Here is a 16337-nt window from a genome sequence, read left to right as displayed (position 1 = left end):
ACCAAAGCAAACAATGAAATCACAGCCTGTTCCAACTTGTACATACTCCAGACAACCTCTGGGCATGCTCCTGATGAGATGGTGTCCTGGGGGATCTCCTCCCAGACCTGTATCAGGGTATCAGTGAGCTCCTGGACAGTCTGTGACAGTTCTTGGCAGTGTTTGATGCACCGATACATAACGTCCCAGGGGTTCTCAATTGGATTCAGGTCTGGGGAACACAAGGGCCAGTCAATAGCATCACGGCCCACTGCACCAGCATGAGGTCTGACGGTGGGTCTGAGGATTTCATCCCAGTACCTAACAGCAGTCATGGTACCATTGGCTAGCACGTTGAGGTCTGTGCAACTATCCAAGCATATGCCTCCCTAGACCATCACTGAACCACTGCCAAACCGGTCATGCTGGATGATATTGCAGGCAGCATAACATTCACCACTGTGTTTTCATGTGCTCAGTGTGAGCCTGCTCTCCTCTGTGAAGAGAACGGGGCGCCACACACTACGAAAACTGCAAAGACGCAAAAGAAGACTTAGACTACCTTTTTTATAGTGAGCAACCAGTAACACTAAGCTAACATTAGCAAGGCTAAGAAGAACACCAATCTCTGAGTGATTCTTTTTTTTTTGGAACAGATAATTCCATTTTTCATATTATTATTCAGAACTGCATTCTCTATCAGGCATTGGTGCGGAACCGCTTTCTGACTGGTGAGCAATTGCAAAATGAAAATATCCTACCTAGTGCAGCTTTAAGAAGGGCAACATACATACCAAGATACGCATGCACACACAATATACATGAAATAAGAATGCCAACATGTTTTCACATGCCCTTTCCATGACCAAATTCAGACACGCACATCAAAGCAGTCGCATTCCTCTCCTTATCCCTATGGTATATATAAATGTCTCTCCTCTTGACACATCTCTCACACTGTGTATTCTCTGATCCACGTCTGTGGGTATATATGGGGACCCCGAAGTCCCTACAAAGATAGGAGAGGTTTGTTGGGAGGTCCCATTTGAGAAAATGTGATTTCTGGCTAAGGGGTTATGTTTAGAAAGAAATGTACTGTAAGAGCCACAATATAATATTTAAATATACTGCTCAAACATGGTATCATCACAGTACAACACCAAGTCAATGAAACTTCAGGGATATCAATCTGTCCAGTTAGGAAACATAAGCGATTGTGAATCAATGTTACCTGTTTTGGTGCAAATGAAAGTGACAACAGGTGCACAACAGCAAGACAACTCTGAAAAAGGAAATGTTTTGAAGGTGGTGGCCACAGACCATTGCCCTCTCCTTATCATTCCTGAATGATTCTTCTCTAGTTTTGAGTTAAGCTAGTGTCCTTGTCACTACTGGTAGCATGAGGTGGTACCAGCAGCCCATTCAGTTTGCACATCGTCAGGTATCGTCTTGATCTGAAACACAACCAGGACTTTAGACAGGGACAGCAACAAGTCTTTCGAGCCTGGTACTCCGCAGGTGTGGGCCAAGACCTCATGTCCTCCTAAGTTTAAAATTGCAGTAGACAGGGAAACATTTTAAAATGCATTATTCAGATCTAGAAGGATTTACAGTGGAGAAGCAGCATAAAACCTTGGGGCTGATATAGGTGGGTCCAGTGACACTGTGGCCCTATCCGGGGGAAGATGAGTGGCAATGAGAGCCCACCTGGCAAGACAGCAAGGGTGGACAGTATCAAGCATTTCTGGTCACCTTCATGCCTCTGGGCCAGACTACACTTAATCATAGACCATGCTGTAGAGATGAGTCTTTAGTAGACACTTGAAAGTTTGCACTGAGTTTTCATTTCTAACCTTAATTGGAAAATCATTCCACAGAAGTGGAGCTCAATGAGAGAAGGCCCTGCCTCCGGCTGTTTGTTTAGAAATTCTAGGTACAATTAAAAGGCCTGCATCTTGCAATCTAAGGTTACATGTAGGTATGTATGGCTGGATAATTTCAGAGTGATAAGTAGGAGCAAGTCCATGTATTGATTTATAGGTTAACAATAAAACCTTACAGGCAGCCCGTGTAAAGAGGCTAGTACTGGAGTAATGTGTAAAAAAAAAAGTGTTCTAGTTAGGATTCTAGTAGCCGTGTGCAGCACTAATTGAAGTTTTTTATTGATTTATCAGGGTAACCGGAAAGAAGAGCATTGCAGTAATCTAATATAGAGGTAACAAAAGCATGGATTCGTTTCTGATTTTTGCAATGTTTCGAAGATGAAAATAAGCAACTCTTGAGACATATTTTATATGTTCATCAAAGGAGAGGTCAGGGTCAAGGGTAACGCAGAGGTTTCTTACAGTTTTTTGGGATACAACCATGCAGCCGTCAAGATTCACCGTGAGATCTCCCAACAAAGCTCTTTGTTTCTTGGGTCCTAAAACGAGCATTTCTGTTTTTCTTGAGTTTAAAAGCAACAAGTTCTCTGTCATCCACTACCTAATATCTGAAATGCTTCTCCATTCTTCATCGAAATATATAACTGTGTGTCATAAGCATAACTGTGAAAATTGACATTGTGATTCAGATTCGAGTAGAATCACAGATTTTATCCAATAGAGTTTGCGAGACAGTAGATGATGACTGGTGAAAAGACGATTTGACTAGAATATGTAGGCTAGTGTCCCCAACGACATTAAATATGCAACATACAGTGTAAAAATAATTAACATATTTAAGTCACTAACAATATAAACGAAAAGACGCTGGATGAATGTTAAGACGCTGGATCAGCCCCAGCAGCAGGGCCAAGTACAGCTGAAGGAAGTCAAGAGAGGAGGATAAATGATGTGGTGTCAAGGCAAGGATGAAAAAACATGCAACAAGGCAGTAATATATACAGCTCTGATGCGTCTTTAATGCAAGTCAAATGAACAAGAACATAGTATGACAACGAAAATGGACAACAATAATATCGTCTGTGATCAATTTTAACGCTGACATGTGATTTCAGATTTTTTATGTGATTCCTAGATCTTCTAATAAACATAGTTTTGATGCTTAATGGCAAAATAATAAATATAATATCTACTAGTACTGGACAGACAGAAAAAGAAAACACAAGGGTAAAAACCTACATATGTAAAGAAAATTATAATAACAATAATAAATACAAAAATAAGATGTAACGTTAATATGTAAAAAGTAGATATATTGCATATATTTTGGTTACTATTAAGGAGGACATTGTAGTATGCATTAGCTACCCAAGTGGACATGGATAACAGGGCAGATTTAACACTATAATAGTTTTCTTTTTTGTGTGTAGCCATATATTATATAAAGTATATCACAGAGGGGTGTCCGGTGGAGCGCGGGATAGCAGGGTTTGGGGTACAACCTGTGCCTAAGTTTGAGCCAGGAAAAACCCTGAATTAGAACATTTATGAAAACCCAGTTATATGAAAAATATAAGGCAGACTGGGGCTGGTACATTTTGTTAGAGACTAAATTTTTACTTTTAAGATTATAAATGATGACATAGATATACAAATAAATGACATCATTAATATTGTATCGACAAATCTTGACTATATCATGATATGTTTTGATCCATATCACCCAGGCCTAAGGCACATGCATATCCGGTACATCTATAGTACAGTTCCCTGCTTTATGTGCATGTTATGACAGTGAGTACCACCATTAAGAACAGTAGTACACAAATGTAGCTTTAAATGACGTAAAGTTTTGTAGGGAGAATGTCAGTTCCTGGCTATGAGGACCTGACAATAGCCATCTCTACATTTGCTGGGGGCCATAGTCATGACTATCTGTGTCTGATACTTTGGAGATTTCATTATGACAGTTAGCTGTACAAACACATGAGTTTCTCAGAAATTTATATTTGGGATATTTATTTTAATAATAAGGGAAAAGAACATCTGGTCATTTAGATTTTTCTATAAAGATAGATTCAATTGGGAAAGATGGACGAGAGAGTTTAAAAAAGAAAAGAGCCTTTCAACAGACTTTGTAGCAGTACGTGTGAACCAGAGGTAAAGGCCTAGATCATTGGACCAACCCTAGGCCACTGGAGTCTGTTTTTAATGGGAAAGCTAGGCACCATTTAATCCCATCTAATTACACAGTGCCAATTTCAGCATGTTATGAAGCAATAAGCAGACACTTTAATCTTAACACAACGTAGGCCTGTAATTAACACACATCAATGAGAAAGCCTTGCCCAGGCAGGAATCAAAACCAACAACTCTGGTGATGACTGCATCCTAATTCGAGACTACTGAGCCATCAAAACCAGTTTCTCTGCAACATACGTTATTGCGTTGGTCATCAGTCAAAGCAGTGAACTGTTTGTGAGTGCCAACAGCAGCGCTGCTAACAAGGCCAAACTCCTGGACCAACTCTTGATTCACAGTCAGGTGTTCCTCTCAAGGAAATGAGAAAGAGAAATTGGTTGACCAACCCTTTCACTGAAATAAACTCTGATCCTCAACCTGTGTGGTCAAGTGCATTATGAACACGGACTAACCTCCCAAAAACCAACACACATGCCCTTCCCTCAAGTCGAGCCCCAAGCAGCTAGGGGTACCTCTTGTTGCTATTCCCTGGTCCCCGACGAGTAACATGATCCTCGCCCTTGCAGAGGTTATGTACGCAGACATAGGCCCTGAGTTGGGTATGGTATGGGCTAGCTTGAACATGGTAACTTTGTGTCTGTATAAAACAAGTTTTTGGAATATAAGGAAAAAAACACCACTTGATGACTTGCCCACACTACAACTTCTATAGGTTCAACCAAAACTGTAATTATACTACAATTATATCTTATTTCTTAATTAAAAATGTACCTATATTATGAATGTGTGTGAGAGTAGTCCATAAATCAGTCATTAAAAAAATGTCAGTATATCCCTTGGTCACTACAGCTTCACCGTCCATTCACATTCCTTTCTTCTCTCAAAGAGACAACTGCCTCTCAAAAACTAAAAAAGACCTGCACCAGATTGGAGTCACTAACCACTTCAGTAAGCTTTCATACTTTCTCGAATTCTCAGCAAAGCTCAAGACATCACCATATTCAAATGAGTTGAGGACACATACTGGAGCCACATTGGTTGGAAAATGTGGGGAGTGTTTGAACTGTGAGTACCCCACGGCTGGTGTTCTCAGAGCCTTGTAGCCCTAACATTATGAACACTGACAGGTAAAGTGAATAACACTGATAATCTCGTTATCATGGCATCAGTCAGTGGGTGGGATCTATTACGCAGCAAGTGAACATTCTGTTCTCAAACTGTATGTGTTAGAAGCAGGAAAAATGTAAGTGTAAGGATCTGAGCCACTTTGACAAGGACCAAATTGTGATGACTAGACGACTGGGTCAAAGCATCTCCAAAACTGCAGCCCTTGTGGGGTGTTCCAGGTCTGCAGTTGTCAGTACCTATCAAAAGTGGTCCCAGGAAGGAAAAGTGGTGAACCGGCAACATTGTCATGGGTGACAAAAGCACACGTATGTACGTGGGGAGAGAAGACTGGCCTGTGTGGTCCGATCCAACAGGTGAGCTACTTTAGCTCAAACAGCTGAAAAAGTTAATGCGGGTACTGACAGAAAGGTGTCAGAACACAGAGGGCATCGCAGTTTGTTGCACATGGGGCTGTGTAGCCACAGACCAGTCAGGGTGCCCATGCTGACCCCTGTCCACTGCCAAAATTGCCTACAATGGGCACATGAGCATCAGAACTGGACCACGGAGCAATGGAAGGTGGCCTTGTCTGACAAATTAAGGTTCAGGAATGGTTTGAGGAACACAACGAGTTCAAGGTGTTGACTTGGTCTTCAAATTCCCCAGATCTCAATCCAATCGAGCATCTGTGGGATGTGCTGGACAAACCCATCTGATGCATGGAGGCCCCACCTTGCAACTTACAGGACTTAAAGGATCTGCTGCTAACTGCTTTGTTGCCAGATACCACAGCACACCTTCAGAGGTCTATTGGAGTCCTTGCCTTGACGGGTCAGGGCTGTTTTGGCACCAAAAGGGGGACCTACACAATATTAGACAGGTGGTCATAATGTTATGGCTGATCGGTCCATATCACAATGGGACAACGGGCTATTGCACATCTGTGGACCAAGATTTGAGCTTAAGCCTCCACCCTTCGAGACTGAGGTTGGGTAATAACAGTTTGGAGCAAGCACTTTGTGTCCTATCTAGTTTAATGCAGTTTATGAGGTGTATTAAAAAGTTTGTTCTGGTGTATTGCATTAAATGGTGGTTAGAGTAGACTATCTGGTATCTCAGGCAGTGTAAAGAGTTAATAAAACGATACTCATAACAAAGGGTTAATTATATCTGATTTCAGACATTAAGTGGAATCTGGTCCTTAGTCCTTATGGAGTGATGAATATCTTATAAATCAAGCAATAGGCCTAGACATTCTTCACCAATTACAGCACTTGACTATCAGTATCTATATGATGACTGAATTTCTTAAGTTTAGCATGCACACTATGGCAGGTACAAGGGGTTAGGTTCACTCATTGTACTAATGAAATCCATAGTGGAAAACTGACTTCTGCCTGTGATGTTTCGTGACAAAGGGAAGAGCAGTCTGTCAACAGCAGATTTTGTTTGGGGATTTTACAGGGATATATTGCAAAATAGCGATATTACCATACACTCTATTAACTGGGTCTACCTCAATAGTAAACATAGGGAAAATACACAAAGCAGCTAGAATTTAATCAAAACCGTCCATGAGATGTGAGTTTATGTATGTGTGTGTGGGTCTGTGTAAAGTAACCTAGCCAATGGTTTGCATCTACAGCAGTTAGGGAATAATTCCTCCTCAATGAGACATGATATTGATGTCTGTGGTAAAATCTGATTTAAAAAAGACTAATGGTCAGACTAAGAAATGACTGTTAACTACACTTCATCTTTACTAGGTTTTACACTGCTGCAAAAATTGACTTCATTCAGGGTATTAGCCAGGGATGCAGATTACAGCAAGGTTGTGTGTGTGTGTGTAAATGCATGCCAAAGCCAGGACATTCATCAACCTGACAACAAAGTTACCTGAAATACAAATAAATACCAGGATGCAGAACCCTCAAGATGACAGATTTGAAGAAACTGACACAAAACGAAGCAATCAATCAGGTTTGCTGTTATACAGTATGTTAGGGTTACCTGTTTGCTAGGCCATTGTTTCAGTAGGATGACATAGGCAGTCTTTGCTATCTTTATGTATCTGCCTGGCACAAACCACCATGACATGCCAAAGACAAGCATATGAGTATTTGTCTAAACCATGGTAACTCAATAATACATTGAATCAACTTCAAAAGTCCCTGCTCTCAAATGAACCAGGTTAAGGGATTGTGAACTATAGGAAAGGACACTGATTTCACGTTCAACTTTTTTGAGAAGACCAAAGCTTTTAGGTTGTGGGGTTGTCGTTACCTAGGCCAATGTCCAAATTCCGCTTTAAAGCCTACTCACCACAGGCGCCTAGAGTTCACACGGATGGTCAGTTGCAGTGAATCGATGAGTTTTGACAGGACTTACGCTGGTAGAACAAGAAAAGGAACCAGGCAAGCCTAGTTCAGTCAGCCCACAATCAGAAGGGATGAATGTTATTGCCCTCACTGGATTCGAAACTAGGTCTCCCATGTGAGAAGCGGCTACTTTAAACACTATGCCACAAAGCCAGAGGTAAGCCAAGTGATAGTGTCTCAGCATTAGATATAGTAATATATAGGTGACGATAGCTGACTGAATTTGAGAATCGTGGAAAACCCTCCTCTTTTACCACCAAAGGGGTTGTGATTTAGCCTATATTACCCCAAAACGCCATCCTATGTTTACAATACGAACTTGAGTAGTAAAAATAATTTATTCTCGTGACCCTGCAACTGTAAGCCAGTGTATACATTTTTTAGGTTAAAAAGTATTTTGTCAAAACGATCTAACTTTATTAGAAGGATTTGTGAGAAAGCTGCGTTAATTATGTGTTGTTATAGGTTCTGCAGGCTACATCTCGGTCTCAGCACTCCGTTTCTCTACTAAGTCAATGGCATTGTACCACCTTCGGTCGTTCCAACTCTTTCCGTTCTGATCCTTTGCTTCCCTGCACTGTTGCATTATTTTATTAGGGATCTGTTTGTTAGATCGGATGAAAACCATTATAAGAAGCCTAAAGTAAACCACACACCTCGCTATTCGAATAGCACAACATGCCGCGTTTTCACAGCACATAACGCGTCACTCGCAAACCCCGCCCAAAATCATAAAGTCCGGGTCTTGGCAACAAGTGAGAGTCTGGCTACTCCGCCACCGCCTAGTGGGCGTCTGGGCTGGCCCGTATCAATGGAAACAGAAAAAAATCTGGACTTTAGGGTAAAACACCAGTGGAAACGAGGCATAAGAGACATTCCCTCTTGGCTGACTCCGCTTACGCGGTCCGGCAAAAACTAGGCTATTAGCTTAACTTGAAATCAAAGTCAAACACACGCCATGTGTTTGCCCCACAGTGGAACGCCCTCCTTTTGTTTAACCAATACAATGTGACGTAATCTGGTATGAATTTATATAAAATATGAACAACATAGTTAAATGTATGCTGTATTACATTTGTTTGTAATAACATTTACTTAATAGTATAAATAAAAGCGTAGCTCGTTGGCATAATACAGAAACTACCTATCATTATTACACGCTATATAGACACCATATTATTTGTATGTTACACTATGTATCTTTAGATGTATATTACGCGTGTAATATACGCACCACAAAGAAACATACAATCAAACTTACGGATTTTGACTTTCTTGTGATCGAACTTGCTGACAGCATTCTGTAAAGTTTCTAGACGCACTTGAATCCTGCAGGATCTGTGAAATACCATTCCAGCCTCCATCTCAATCCCCAGAAATATGTCGCTTGCATTTCGCGATAGGTCGGAAAGTTGGTGAAGTATATTTATCATTGTATGAGAGCAAACCTCATCTAACGCAGAAAATAAAACAGGCTTCCGAAGTTTGCGTCCATCCACCACGACAAAAGCTCCATCGTCACCCGAGGTTCTGCCATCCCTCCCCCGCATTCGAGACAAACGCCGCGGCTCCACGATTCTTTGATGGAAAGGCATTTTAAATTAACTGCAGCCAGGCATATGAAATAATTTCCACCTTTCTAGGTTAAAATCAAAGAAACGGATTCAATGTTATTTGTGAAGCTACATGATACAAATCCCGCCATATTTTTCAAAGGATGCGAACTAGTGCTGTACTGAGACGTTGCTCTCCAAACTCTATTCAAATCCAACCACAAGATCCAGCGACAACAAAAAACAACTCACGGAGAAGAAAGGTCGAGGAAAAGTACGAGTAAAACACGGAAAGTATAACCACCTGTGGCAAATGGAACTGGAGTCTATATCCGTGGGATATTGAGGAAAAGTTTACCTGCCACCCTTTTCTGCTTAGGCTGGGGGGGGGTGGAAAATCCGGTCTGGATTTCCTGTATAGAGTACGGAAACCACATTTCTCTTGCCGATGAGCCAAATATAAAAACACAAATCTAAATCTATAGGCTACTATATAGGCTACCGTAAATCCAACATCAGGTAGGCTACACATTCATATGTAAGTAATTTAGTAGACGCACTTATCCAAAGCAACTGGCGGTATTAACTGCATATATTTGCATACTTTTTGTTAATGGCCCTTGAACATTTGAACGGAAAACCCTATAGCATTGCAAGCGCAATGCTCCACCAATGAAGGTGTACACTCAGGCTTTTAGAGACAACTTTCTGACCTGAATCTGATTACTCTTGTTCCCTGAAAGATTAAACTCACATCCCAAAAAATTTCGACTAAAGAAGAAAGAACTTTAAGCTGAGCAGAGCAATGTTCTGTTGGCAGTTAGCAATCATTCCTATCACTGTCTAAACATGAGTTTAGTCCTTTGTTTGAGGTTAACTGTGGGTTCACCAATCCCCACCACACCTCTTCTGCCCCCTGGCGGTAAACCTTACAACAGCATGGTAAACCATACTCTTATTTTTAACGGGCAGTGTAGTAGATTGAGTTTTCATACTTTTTCATGGTGCCACCTTTTTATTGAAGCTAAATCATTCAACAGACATTGTTTAAGGTTATTTATCTTCAAACATCAATATGAATCATTGTGTAAAAGTTGCCAACCCAACAAAACCAGATTTCACAGAAGGCTGACTGCATTTTTCTTTCCTGATGAGATATTGCCCTCTGTGGCAATATCCTATTTGAATATTGAAATGGTGGCATGACAGTTGACATGATGTGTTTTTCTCTTTTAATGTTAGTCATTTCCACTCCTGTACCCTCCTTTCATATAAGGGTTATAACTGGAAAACAGAATATGGGTGACACCAGAGCAAACATTTGCTGTAACCCAGACCATGAAATAGCAATTAAATCTTTGTAGGATTTCCGGAATTCCAGAGTACAAAGCATTATTAACTAAACATTGTACATGTATTGTACATTCAAAAAATAATTAAATAAAGATGACTCAAAAACCTATGTACTAACTAAATGAAGGCCTACATAACTGCACACATCCTAAATTATATAATACTATCTTAATAGGAAAATCCAATCACACAGTGTAGCAATGTTTGTCAATATTGTTAATAGATACAAAATACAATTCAGATACATTTAATGCAAAAGTGGAACAATTGATAAAGATACAAAACACTTTTTTAAATTAATCATTCACCATTAGATATTCACAAAATTTTAGCACAATTTACCAGAAACAAACAAATAATTATGGAGTTTAGGCATTTTGTGGTGGATTGGGGTATTTATCCACCATGTAATTACATGAATTGGCAGTTATTACATTACCAGGTGAGTAATAATGTTTATTCACAAATAATAACTTCAACCAATCATTATTAATTTACTACTTACCTCAATTTGAGGCACATATCAGTGCCAAAAACCAAACAAACCTATGCAAATCATGCAGTTAAATCTAATGAATAGAGACTGTCACATGTATTGAAAAGTTAACACATGCAAAGTCTGTCTCACTCATGAACACAAATACATTCTCTGGTGGCTTTTTATTTTATAAGTGAACAAGCTCATGCTTATTACATAATCAGGTGAGCAGTGCCTTTTTGATGAATAACATAAACAATTTAATAAGGAAGTAAAATCAATGATTTAAAGTATGTTTCCCAATTTTAATGGACATGAAAGTAACAAAAGTATTTGAACGATTTCATATCTGGATGGCACTAACGCAATTGGTGTCATTTTAACATGTTAAGTTACCTTGCCTGTAACTGGAAGAATAGTGTACAGTGTACAGTTTTATGTATAGTGTTGCTTTATTTTTGTATCTATTTTTTTGTCAGGCTATATCTTTGCTTAAATATTGTTCTTCCCAACTCTCACTATGTAGTTGTCGGATGCCCTGTCACGAAGAATTTAATTGTGCAGGATGAAACTGTGTTGTAACCATGAATAATAAAAATGTCTTGAATGGCTGTGTGTTGGGTTATTTTGAGGGGACAGCAAATTTACACTGTTATACAAGCTGTACACTTACTACTTTACATTGTAGCAAGGTGTCATTTCTTCGGTGTTGTCACATGAAAATATATAATCAAATATTTGCAAAAATGTGAGGGGTGTACTCACTTTTGAGAGATACTGTATACCATGGAACACAGTCATCATCAAGTGGAGAAAATATGGCACAACAGAGACATTACCAAGAACTGGACGTCCCTCCAAAATGTATGAAAAGACGAGAAAAAAACTGTTCAGGGAGGCTTCCAAGAGGCCTACAGCAACATTAAAGGAACTGCAGGAATTTCTGGCAAGTACTGGCTGTGTGCTACATGTGACAACAATCTCCCGTATTCTTCATATGAATGGGCTAAGGGGTAGGGTGGCAAGACGGAAGCTTTTTCTTACAAAGAGAAAAATCCAAGCCCGGCGTAAGTTTGCAAAATCAAACATCAAATCCCACAAAAGCACGTGGGAAGATGTGTTATGGTCTGATGAAACCAAGGTTGAACTTTTTGGGCATAATTCCAGAAGGTATGTTTGTCGCAAAAACAACAATGCACATCACCTAAAGAACACCATACCCACAGTGAAGCTTTGTGGTGGGAGCATCATGCTTTGGGTCGGTTTTTCTTCAGCTGGAACAGGGGCCTTAGTATGGGTAGAGGGAATTATGAACAGTTCCAAATACCAGGCAATTTTGTCTATAAATGAGGGGGCCCAGGATTCCTGGTGACTGCCCTGGTTATAGCTACCATGTGTATTTTGGCAATACTAAAGGGAATAAATGCCACCAAAGCAGTAGGGGATGAAAGTGACGTTTCCTTAAGCTTAGTCTAAAGATGAGAATGCTGTTCCTTGACTAAAGCTCAGCCTTCAACACCATTGTGCCCCACAAGCTGGTGGTTAAGCTCAGGGATCTGGGTCTTGACCCCATTATGTGCAGATGTATCCTGAATTTCCTGACGGGCAGACCCCAGGTGGTGCGGATGGGCAATGCCACCTCCTCCTCACTGACTCTCAGTACTGGTTCCCCCCAGGGCTGTGTGTTGAGCCTGCTCCTGTACTCTCTCTTCATCCACAACTGCCTGGCTCCAACACCATTGTTAAGTTTGCTGATGACACCACCATCATAGGCCTGATCTCTGACACCGACGAGTCAGCCTATAGAGACGAAGTAAGGTTATTGACTTTGTGGTGTCAGGAAAACAACCTCCAGGTCAATATTAGCAAAACGAAGGAGATGATTGTTGACCACAGGAAGCAGTGGCAGGGAGACCATGCCGCCATACACATCAATGGGTCTGCAGTAGAGAGAGTTCACAACATCAGGTTCCTCGGGGTCAACATCAGTGATGACTTAACCTAGTCTCATCACTCTAATGTTGTGGTGAAGGAGGCCAGGATACGACTCTTCTTCCAATGCCGATTAAGAAGATATGGCATGGATTCCAGGATACTCCCCAACTTCTACAGATGTACAGTTCTGGTCATACAATTTGAATATCATCAAAAAGTTGATTTATTTCAGTAATTTCATTCAAAAAGTGAAACTTGTATATTATATTAATTTATTCCTCACAGGCCGATATATTTCAAGTGTTTATTTATTTTAATTGTGATGATTATAACTGACAACTAATGAAAATCCCAAATTCAGTATCTCAGAAAATTTGAATATTACTTAAGACAAACACAAAAAAAAAAGTTTTTGAAATGTTGGCCAACTGAAAAGTATGAGCATGTACAGCACTCAATACTTAGTTGGGGCTCCTTTTACCTGAATTACTGCAGCAATGCGGCGTGGCATGGAGTCGATCAGTCTATGGCACTGCTCAGGTGTTATGAGAGGCCAGGTTGCTCTGAAAGTGGCCTTCAGCTCTTCTGCATTGTTGGGTCTGGCGTATCGCATCTTCCTCTTCACTATACCCCATAGATTTTCTATAGGGTTAAGGTCAGGCGAGTTTGCTGGCCAATTAATAACAGGGATACTATGGTCCTTAAACCAGGTACTGGTAGCTTTGGCACTGTGTGCAGGTGCCAAGTCCTGTTGGAAAATAAAATTTGCATCTCCATAAAGGTGGTCACCAGCAGGAAGCATGAAGTGCTCTAAAACTTCCTGGTAGACTGCTGCGTTGACCTTGGACCTCAGAAAACACAGTGGACCAACACCAGCAGATGACATGGCACCCCAAACCATCACTGACTGTGGAAACTTTACACTGGACTTCAAGCAATGTGGATTCTGTGCCTCTCCTCTCTTCCTCCAGACTCTGGGACCTTGATTTCCAAAGGAAATGCAAAATGTACTTTCATCAGAGAACATAACTTTAGACCACTCAGCAGCAGTCCAGTCCTTTTTGTCTTTAGCCCAGGCGAGACGCTTCTGACGCTGTGTCTTGTTCAAGAGTGGCTTGACACAAGGAATGCGACAGCTGAAACCAATGTCTTGCATACGTCTGTGCGTGGTGGTTCTTGAAGCACTGACTCCAGCTGCAGTCCACTCTTTGTGATTCTCCCCCACATTTTTGAATGGGTTTTATTTCACAATCCCCTCCATGGTGCGGTTACCCCTATTGCTTGTACACTTTTTTCTACCACACCTTTTCGTTCCCTTCGCCTCCCTATTAATGTGCTTGGACACAGAGCTCTGTGAACAGCACATCTTTAGCTATGACCTTTTGTGTCTTGCCCTCCTAGTGCAAGGTGTCAGTGGTCGTCTTTTGGACAGCTGTCAAGTCAGCAGTCTTCCCCATGATTGTGTTGCCTACAAAACTAAACTGAGAGACCATTTAAAGGCCTTTGCAGGTGTTTTGGGTTAATTAGCTGATTAGAGTGGGGCACCAGGTGTCTTCAATAATGAAACCTTTTCACAATATTCAAATTTTCTGAGATACTGAATTTGGGGTTTTCATTAGTTGTCAGTTATAATCATCAAAATTAAAATATATCCGTCTGTGTGGAATGAATGTATACATTATACAAGTTTCACTTTTTGAATGGAATTACTGAAATAAATCAACCTTTTGATGATATTCAAATTTTATGACCAGCACCTTTACTATCGAGAGTATCCTGACTGGCTGTGTCACCGCCTGGTAGGGCAACTGCACCGCCCTCGACCGCAAAGCACTTCAGAGGGTGATTAAAACAGCAGAGAGCATCACAAGATCTGACCTGCCATCCCTGCAAGATCTCTGCACAGAGAGGTGTAGGAGGAGGAGCAAACAGATCATTACAGATTCCAGCATCCCATGCCATGGATTGTTTACCAAGCTGCCGTCAGGCAGAAGGTACAGGAGTATTCGGTCCAAAACAAACAGATTACGGGACAGCTTCTTTACACAGGCTGTAAGGCTGCTCAACTCGGGAACCCCTCTTCCCTTCCATCCATAGTCAATGCACACCTGTCACTTTTACATTGCACTATGGTTGCATAGTTGTATAGTTATTATTATCGATGTGTGTTTTTGTAGTGTTATTACAGATTGATTGTGTTATCTTATTTTTTTTTATTATAATTGCTGTTACTTTTTAACTTTTAACTGCACTTTCGGGAGTAGGAAAACCAAGCATTTCATTGCGGTAACTTGTTATTGAACTTTGAACTTAAAAAAAAAGATTTACATGAACTCAATGCACTAGGGCCTACATTTAAACGTAGTCATTGTCTTGTGGTCGGCAGGAGACGTAAGTTAAACACCACTCTTTCCTATTGATGCTGTGACCTGGATAGGTATCTGTTAGGAGGATATACAGGTAGTGACATTTAATAAAGGTTCTGTAAACAGAGCATGAGGCAATGTTTGAGGCTTTACACTGGACTGTGTAGTAGAATAATCTTATGTTACATTCCAGTTATTTCTAAAGTACATTCAGACATAACTAGAATTTGATTAAATTACATTTAAGGTATTTCGACAGTGAAAGTTCTTTTGTCAATATGCCACAATCAATCTTTGAACACATGGCTTAATGACGGCAGTCGTACAGCTAGATTATTAAGACGACTGTGCCACTCGGACCTAATGTGTATCCAGTTTAGTCATGTCCAGTTCATACTTGTTTGTGGGGCTTTTTTGCCTTCAGTCTTATTTTCGGCATGTGAAAGCCATGCTCAATTGAATTCAGTTCCGGTCATTGACCTGGCCTGTCACAAACTCCCAACATGTCGAAGGACCATTCATTGAGTTTAAAAGCATTTAGTTGTATCTGAACAGATAAGAATTTTATTTTACACTTCAGAATGAATCCTGCTGCTGTAAGCAGTTACATTCTCAATGAAAGCTTTGCAGCTAGATCCAGTGAATGCCATAATGTGCTGTAATTTCCAAATGATTCATCGCATACGAATGAAACTAACCCTTGTATTGTACACTTTCAATGTACATCAAAGCCTTGTATAGACTTGTAACAAGTCTTCTACAGGTTTGTCATACCACCACTTGTTAGTTAAAAGCTAAAAAATAGAAAAGGATGTGTTCCTGGTGGCCAACTACTATGTGTGATTAGAGCATATCAAAGGTAACCCTTGCCCAACACAAACCCCACCAACTGTAGACCACTCAAGTAGCATGCCACGTTAGGACCCTGGACAGCGCATGGCTGCTACTTTCAATTTGCCGTTGCTCCTGACTGTCCATGACTGCTGTGCGACTGGGTCACCCTAGATTTAACCTGCACCAAAAATTCCCTACAGTGACACACCAATCAGAAACCTTTGTAGAAGCCCCTGATTTGACTGCAGCAATGAACTGACACAAAAGAA

At 40.6% G+C, this 16337-nt stretch overlaps 1 protein-coding gene across 3 annotated transcripts in view; it reads right to left on the bottom strand.

The window, feature by feature from the left end:
• Window positions 1-9591, bottom strand: part of nhsl1b (NHS-like 1b) — a 179966-nt gene extending 170375 nt beyond the window's left edge. For all 3 annotated transcript variants that reach the window (XM_034287727.1, XM_034287729.1, XM_034287730.1), the window contains exon 1: window positions 8811-9591. In XM_034287727.1, coding sequence (XP_034143618.1) covers window positions 8811-9144 — 334 coding nt within the window. In that variant the 5' untranslated portion in view covers window positions 9145-9591. The remainder of the gene's footprint in view (window positions 1-8810) is intronic.
• Window positions 9592-16337: the final 6746 nt, after the last annotated feature.

The sequence above is a fragment of the Esox lucius genome, chromosome 18, assembly GCF_011004845.1.
Source record: "Esox lucius isolate fEsoLuc1 chromosome 18, fEsoLuc1.pri, whole genome shotgun sequence".
Taxonomy (NCBI): domain Eukaryota; kingdom Metazoa; phylum Chordata; class Actinopteri; order Esociformes; family Esocidae; genus Esox; species Esox lucius.
This window is presented reverse-complemented; position numbering and strand designations above follow the sequence as displayed.